This window comes from Eurosta solidaginis, chromosome 4 (genome assembly GCF_040869045.1).
Source record: "Eurosta solidaginis isolate ZX-2024a chromosome 4, ASM4086904v1, whole genome shotgun sequence".
Taxonomy (NCBI): Eukaryota; Metazoa; Arthropoda; class Insecta; order Diptera; family Tephritidae; genus Eurosta; species Eurosta solidaginis.
In genome coordinates this window covers 77,669,161-77,677,415 of record NC_090322.1, presented here as the reverse complement: position 1 = coordinate 77,677,415, position 8,255 = coordinate 77,669,161, and the positions used below count along the sequence as shown (strand labels likewise).

The 8,255-nt window shown below is 40.1% G+C and overlaps 1 protein-coding gene across 4 annotated transcripts in view; it reads right to left on the bottom strand.

The window, feature by feature from the left end:
• Nucleotides 1–5,989: 5,989 nt before the first annotated feature.
• Nucleotides 5,990–8,255, bottom strand: part of LOC137249995 (serine--tRNA ligase, mitochondrial-like) — a 176,096-nt gene continuing 173,830 nt past the window's right edge. For 2 of the 4 annotated variants that reach the window (XM_067782154.1, XM_067782157.1), the window contains 2 exons: nt 6,120–6,197; nt 5,990–6,024 (listed from right to left, as the gene is read on the bottom strand). In XM_067782154.1, the coding sequence (XP_067638255.1) occupies nt 6,005–6,024; nt 6,120–6,197 (98 nt within the window). In that variant the 3' untranslated portion in view covers nt 5,990–6,004. Of the gene's footprint in view, nt 6,025–6,081; nt 6,198–8,255 lie in introns of those variants that run through there. The other 2 variants (XM_067782153.1, XM_067782156.1) reach the window with 1 other exon arrangement.

Below are 8,255 nucleotides of genomic sequence, written 5' to 3'. Positions count from 1 at the left end.
AATTTTTAGAGAAATCCTCAGAATATTTATTTATATGGGTTGAGTCTATAGAGCAATGACCACAGGTATGTCAGGCTAAAGTTTCTTTCCTTGTTGGTGCAGGTGTTGCCCTTGTGGCAAGTGTTGCAGGTGAGTTGAGATAGTTGTAGGAGTGATGGACAGGGACTGAAGACTTAGTGACGGACGATGTCAGGAAATAGGGGACTCCACTCGGATGACGGAGCCATAGTGGAGTCCAAGGCTGTTCACCTTTTTGTGAACAGAAGGGGTGGGAAGGTTCCACACCTGACAAGGACTGGGCATTTCTCCCGCTTTTGCCTTCCCATCTCTTTTCCTTTCTTTTGCACAAACACGCACATCTAGGCATAAACCCTTTTTGCTATGTAACTGTGGGAAAGAGACGTGGCAAGAACCGCGCCCTAAGCCGACGAGCCTCAGCCGGGCTACAACCATGGCGAGCCACCACTCCTCCTCTCCCAACACAAGCAGTTACGTAACATGGCATTAAAACCTGCAGGCGGACAGCAGGGGTGAGATGTTGGCAGATCAAATAGAAGAAAAGACGTTCTGCACAGTAAACGGAGACGCCCCCACTCGTATGGTAGGACGCTGTAACAGTTCGCCAGATATATCAATCGTGAGCGCAGCACTCGTAAACTGCGTCAACTGGCAGCCGGTGGTAACATTGGCATCTGACCATCTGCCTATACTTATTTGGCTTGAGGGAACCGCCGACTTCATCGTCACCGAAAAACGCACTTTCATAGACTTTAAAAAAGGAAAGTGGGATGAGTAAAAATCCTTTACAGACAGTTGCTTTGCTGCCCTCCCTATCCCGACTGATGTTCGGCAAGGGGAGTGCTTTCCGCAAGATCATTGAATCTGCCTCGGCTCGCTTTATTCCCGCCAGAAGAATTCCCGAAATTCGGCCTCATTTTCCGGCGGAGGCCGCAAATTTAGCGAGAGAACGTGACCTTATAAGACAGCTCGATCCCAGCGACCCCCAAATTAGATATATAAACCAACGCATCAGATTGCTTGTGGATAAACACAGTCGGACGAAATTGGTGGATCATTTAAGTGGTTGTAACCTCTCTGCCGGTGTGGGTAAGCTCCGTAAAGTCCCTATCGAATCCGTCTAAGCACAATGACAAAAATCCCATCGCCTTTGGCCATAAAGTGCTGTTGGGTGCGAAAAAATGCGCCAGCGCTTTTTGCCGACAATATATAATGCATTCTACGGTTGACAAAGTTAGACGGCGGGCCAACAGACGCGCACATAAACATAAATTCAGCGCGTCCCCAAATACCATCACCGCCAAAGAGGTTGAGGATGCCATAGGTCATGCTAAACCATCTAAAGCAGTGCGCCCAGACGGCATAGCCATGGCGATGGATAAAAGCCTAGGGAAAGAGGGTTTCAAATATTTAACACATGTCTTCAACCTGCCCCTTTCCACCTTTGTCATCCCCGAAAAATGGAAAATGGCCAAAGTGGTCCCGCTACTAAAGCCTGGGAAACCAGCTAACATAGGAGATTCTTATCGTGCGATATCTCTCCTATCGCCAGTAGCCAAGATACTTGAAACCATTCTGCTCCCCTACTTTAAAGCAAATTTGCAACTAGCCTATCATCAGCATCGCTTTAGAACACTTCATAGCACAACCACCGCGCTAAATGCCATTAGTGTAATAAGTTGACAGTAATCGTTAAACAAAAGTATAAGTTCAGTAGCGCTTATGCTCAGCGCAGACATCATAATTCCTTTTATGCATGAATACTTTCTATTTTATACAAAAGTTCTTAACCTATACATATATACATTCCTACATTAATAACTACATACAAGAGGTGCATGACTCAATAGTAAAAAATGCTTTATCAGCGAATTATTATATTGACCTACATATTGTCAATATGATTCCTACTTGAACAATTTGGGTATGACGCATTAATGCATTAGGTGACTTAGTGAAAGCGAATGAACTTATGGTAGTTACCTGGGTCAATGAACGAGCGTTTGTAATGTTAAGCGTGTTTGAAATGGGGTGAATTTCACGCGGTTAAATCAAAACGCCCACCATAGAACAGTACTCGTTGCGCTAGACCTATCAAAAGCTTTTGATACGGTCAACCATGGCATGAAAGGGTATACCTTCCCCAAGTCTTAAAAGGTGGACCGCAAATTATCTGGGTGGTCGACAGGCATCGGTGCAATTTAGAAACGCAACATCCAAACCAAGAAGGATTAAACAAATGGTGCCACAGGGTGGTGTCCTATCCCCGCTTTTGTTTAACTTCTATATATCAAAGCTACCTTTGCCACCAGAAGGAGTCACTATCGTTTCCTACCCGATGACTGCACAATAATGGCCACAAGCCCAGGCCCACAGATCGACGAGCTTTGCAACAAAATAAACGGCTAAATTCCTGATCTCTCCAGTTTTTTCGCCTCGCAAAACCTGATATTATCACCGACCAAATCATCGGCGACTTTATTTGCAACATGGACGTCCCAAATGTCGCCCATTTTGAACATCCATGTCATTGGCACTACGCTACCGCCTGTCTTACACCCTGAAATATGTAAAAACTCGAATTAGCTGAAACGCCGATGTGTAGCGTAACATTATTATTCCGTTTATTAAAGAAATGCATTTCTATTTATAGAAAGTTCTTAACCTATGTGTATAATACATTAATGCTTATATTTTTTGAGTTTTTAAACATACTGAATATGAAATCCGTAACTAATGATACAGAAACTTTTAGAAGCAGTAATTGTTTGAAGAGCAAGGCAATCTATAGGAGGAGTAGTTAGCTAATTGGTAGACGGAAGGTACAGTGGATGCAAACATTTTGTGTATCTTTGATTTTCTTTTCATATTTTTTATATCTTCCAGCAATATCTTTATCTGTTGTTATGTCATGCGATTTCTGTGGCGGCCACCAACCCTGAATTGTCATGATATTAATGAAGAATTATTTAATTTTTTACCGGTATTTGTCACTTGCATAACTTCTAAAGTTAACGCAATTATTTGATCTTTGAGAACTAGGGTACCTTTTTATTATTTTTAAATTTGCCTACTCGAGTAATATTCAATAATTTTCACCAATTTGTTCCTCAGGACAACTGTGTTTTTTATTCTTTACAAGTCCTAGATTGCAGGCACAGCCTGATAAGCAATTGTCCTAAGTCAATATTATCATCAACAATCAGGTTCCTTGTATTTCCTACCCTAGCATTTTTCTATCCTAAGATGAAAACCAACGCGACATATCTTATTGTTGCAAATTTACATAGCTCTTTATATATGTTCTCTTGTGACTTTTCTTTATTTTTGTTGTTTATTATGGGCTGGTTTTTTTCGTTCTTAGTTTTTTGCATATTTCCACTGTCCTAGAATTTCCTATTGCTTCATGACCATCTTTGTCAGGAGCATTCAAAGAAATTATGCAAATTTTTGATTTCCTATTGAGCTTAGGCAGTGGTAATGAAATTGTTTTTACTGTCGTCTGAGATATTGTGAGGGTAAATGTTTAAAAGTCTATTTTCAAAAGTTTGTTACTCTTCCTCTTTATTTCATAATAGAGTGCTAAAAGTGAAATTTCTTAGATACGATCTTGGACGTTTAGTTGTCTGTACTTATGCTTCATGTAGTTTTTGAGCATCATAGCTATTGTGATGATCAATAGCATGAATGCACAAATTAGGACTGCTAACCAAACATCTGGGATGTATGGAACGTTTTTCGTATCTGATCCTATTGGTGGGTCATACTTCACTATCCTATTCTCTGATGTTGCAGAGTTTCCTTTTCCTACCTCGTAACCAGCTATGGCTATCACAGGCTATTTTAGTCCACCAAGACATTTTTAAGAGAAAAGAAATTTTCCTGTTACTTTGAAGAAAAATTCTTGAGATTATTTTTAATAAAATTTCTTAGTTTTTGTCTTTATTGGGCAAAGTTTTGTTAATTTATTCCACTTAATTAACACTATAAAAATTATGTATTATGTCGTGGCATCATGTGTTGTTAGGGAATTTGTTATTTTTGTTTTTAACATATTTACCTCTTTTCCATTTCGCCGTAGAATCTCCTGTATTCTCTCCACCAGCGACACATTGTACCACAACAAAAACATCAATATCATTAAGGATACCCTAGAAAATAATGATTTCCCCACGAAATTAATCTACAAACTTATATACGAATTTTACTCGAGGCGTGATAAGGATAGTAATAGGGAAAATCAAACTGCAAAAATTTATAAATCGGTTACTTTATAAATCGGTTACTTATGTCCCTGGGCTCTCGGAGAGGATCAAAAATTCCAAACTGTATGACAAGGAAACGGTGCAGCTAGCCTTTACCTACAGCAACCCATTAAAAAAAGTATTCAGCAAACTGAAAGATCCCATAGCTAAAGAGGAAAAATCTGACGTAGTGTATCGGATTCCTTGTATTGGTGACGGGTCCCACATATGCGAGAAAGTATATGTGGGTACTACAAAATCTAAACTCAAGACAAGGATATCCGCTCACAAATCAAATATAAAATTAAGGAATAATTTTTCTGATAATAAAACGGCATTAACAGCACATTGTAAAGACACAGGCCCTACCCGGATTTTGAGAACGTCACCATTTTAGAAGAGGAGAAAAATTATAATAAACGCTTCACGTTAGAAGTGCTACACATAGTTGACACCCCTAATAAAAAACGTATGAATTTTAAGGCAGACACTGAACACTGTGCCTGCGCCTACCGCAACCTAATAATAAAGCACAAAAGCCACTCTTGAGCTCTCCCAACAACAACACTACACTGCTGTGATCAATTTTTCTGCATGCTGTTTTTTCGCCGCTTAATGTATTATTGTTTTTATAAAATTTTTGTTTACAATTACGGGACTTCATTTGTTTATGCACACTCTTTGTTTGAATCGTCGCTATTCCTTAATTTATTTTGTTTTCGCATTTTAGTCTTTAACGCATTGCTTAAAACGTAAGTTGTGCTGATGATTTATGTTAAACATATCTATATTTTTTTATATGTTGTTTATATGCTGTTTAAATGTGAAAATGACTTATGTCAAAAATGTTAATATTTGATAAATTTATTAGTGTTTTTGTATTGTTTCTTGCAGTCCTGATGATGACCTTAGACTAAGGTCGAAATATCGAATAAATTAAATAATTAAACACAAAATCAAGTGTTTTATTTATAAAAATAGGCCTTAAGCTCAAAGAAAAATAAAACTGATATATATTTTTACCGGCCAATAAGTAACTCAATTAAAAATTTTATAATTTATTTTATTTTAAATATTTCTATTGTTTAATCTAAGCCCTATTAGGGAAAACCATCCTAATCATTCTACAGATTTCCTCTTCCTTATTTGTAGGATTTATTACATCTTCTAGGGTTGGTTCCCTAGTCACTCCTATGATTTTCCAGAGGGTTTTTATGAATTTAATTCTTTTTCCAAGTCCCCATTTTTAAGGTATTCTCATCCCACCATTGAAGGGGGTATTTTGAGAAGTCCCTCTGCATTCCAGCTTACTCAAATAGAAATTTTCTTTAACCAACCATTTTAAAATTTTCTTTAATTGTTAGCAATGTAGCTTTTCAATTTACTTAAAAATTTTTTTGCAATTACAATAAACAATTTTCTTTATTTATTTCCTATTCCTTAATTCTCTAATTTTTTCTTTTAATTTTATTCTATCTACTGTATTAGTGGTTATATCTAAGAGCTTAAAAGTTTCAACTATTTCTTTTCTTTATTTTTAAATAGTCTACCTCCCCGTTTATTTTGTTTTTTATTATTGGGGCGGTATTATAGGAATTTCTTCTTTTTTATTAAGCTTATTCTGTCGCCGTCGCTTATACTAGCTGCAGAACTTAGCCGCACTGGAAAAATATTCTATAAAAGCGTGCAATTACTGGCATATACTGATGACATTGATATCATCGGCCTAAACAGCCGCGCTGTTAGTTCTGCTTACTCCAAACTGGAAAAAGAAGCGGTAAATATGGGTTTGATGGTGAATGAGGACAAAAAAAGACTTCGTTTATTTGACGACCTAAATCATTATAATTCTCTCACCTTCAAGGCGCATTCCAACGAAATTGTATTTTAAGTACAAAGCCGCAACAAAATCCTCAATTCGCTTGCCAGCAGCTCCTGAAAAGATAAAGAGACGTTGCTAACTACGTACAAAGTAATTGGACTGCCGCTCATGTGATACGCGTCACCAGTTTGGTCGCCTGATCTTAAAAACACAGGAAAAGGCTGCAGGCTTGTCAAAATGCTGCAATCAGAAATAGCACGGGACGTCTCCTTATGACCCCTGGATACCAGCTACATAATGAGGCCAAAGAGCTCGACATTAAAGATCTCAACGAAATGCTGAACAGGCAGTTTTCGCTAAACTGTCACAAAATAGGGCACCCTAGCAAACAACTGGTTTATCTAACGCAGCTTCCACGGGGGTTAATTGAACATCTTCATAAGCACTATGGTGAGATCCGGCACCTGCAAACACAGCCGTTTGATTATGACAAGCATCAGGAGGCACTAAGCAGAATCCACAGGGAATCGATAAACGCCTTTGCTAGAATGCGCCTGGTAAACCCTGTTATCAATATGCAATATCCCACCCTTCTAGAAGAAGAAACCACACTACCAAGGGAGACACGAGTCGGCCCAACTTGTTGTTGTTGTAGCAGTGCTTCGCCCCACCTAATAGCTGCGACCGACCACAAATTGTCATCAATATCCTCTAACGGGAGTCCAAGGAAACTTGCTGTTTCAACAGGGGTGGACCATAATGAAAGGGGTTGGTTCTGGATATGTAAGAGTTTAACCTGTTACAGTATCCAGAACGAAGTTGAGCCAGAGTGACTCGCGTTTCCCTGGGGAGTATGCGTTCCTCATCCGCAAGTTTTGGGTACTGTTTTTGAGTACTGGATTCACCGGGAAATTCCTGGCATAAAGGTCCGACGCCTGTTTGTGGAGTTCACCAATGGTCTGCTTGTGTTTTTTTGCTTCATACGGCTGAGTTCTCAGGTGCCGTATTTCCTCAAAATGCTTAGGGAGATGACTCCTTAAGTCCCTAGGCGGTGCTGGTTCATCAACCAGATGTCTGTTGGGATGCCCAGGATGCTGTTTGGTTAGCATCTCATTTCTCTCCCTGATGGGGTGTATTCTCGCCTCATTATGTAGATGGTGTTCTGGGGACAAAAGAAGGCACCCCGTGGCGGTTCTGAGAGCAGTATTTTGGCAGGCCTGCAGCTTCTTCCAGTGGGTAATTTTTAGGCTTGGCGACCATATAGGGACGCGTAGCATGCAATCGGCTGGCCAATTGCTCTGTATGTGGCAATGAGCGTTTCTATGTCTTTACTACAAGTACTGCCAGCAAGAGATTTGATGATTTTATAGCGGCTCTGGATTTTCGGTACAATTGCGGCTGCGTGCTCACCAAAATGTAGATCCTAATCAAACGTCACACCCAAGATTTTGGGGTGTAGGACAGTCGGTAGCGTAGTTCCATCGACGTGGAAGTTCAAAATGGTCGACATTTGGGACGTCCATGTTGTAAATAAGGTCGAGGAGGATTTAGTCGGTGATAATTCCAGGTTTCGCGAGGCGAAAGCACTTCAGAGATCAGGGAGGTAATCGTTTATTCTGTTGCAAAGCTCATCGTTCTGTGGGCCTGGGCCGGTGGCCATTATTGTGCAGTCATCGGCGTAGGAAACGATAGTAACTCCTTCTGGTGGCGAAGGTAGCTTAGATATGTAGAAATTAAACTAAAGTGGGGATAGGACACCACCCTGTGGCACCCCCTGTTTAATTCTTGGTTTTGATGTTTCATTTCTAAATTGCACCGATGCCTGCCGACCACCAGATAATTTGCGGTCCACCTTTTAAGACATGGGGGAAGGGTAGACCCTTCCAGGCCTTGCAGTAACGTGCCATGGTTGACCGTATCAAAAGCTTTTGATAGGTCTAGCGCAACGAGTACTGTTCTATGGTGGGGTTTTGATTTAAACCGCATTTTATCTGGGTGCTGATGGCATTTAGCGCGGTGGTGGTGCTATGGAGTTTTCTGAAGCCATGCTGATGACAGGCTAGCTGCAAATTTGCTTTCAAGTAGGGGAGCAAAATGGCTTCAAGCGTGTTGGCTACTGGCGATAGGAGAGATATCGGGCGATATGACTCTCTTACGTTAGCTGGTTTCCC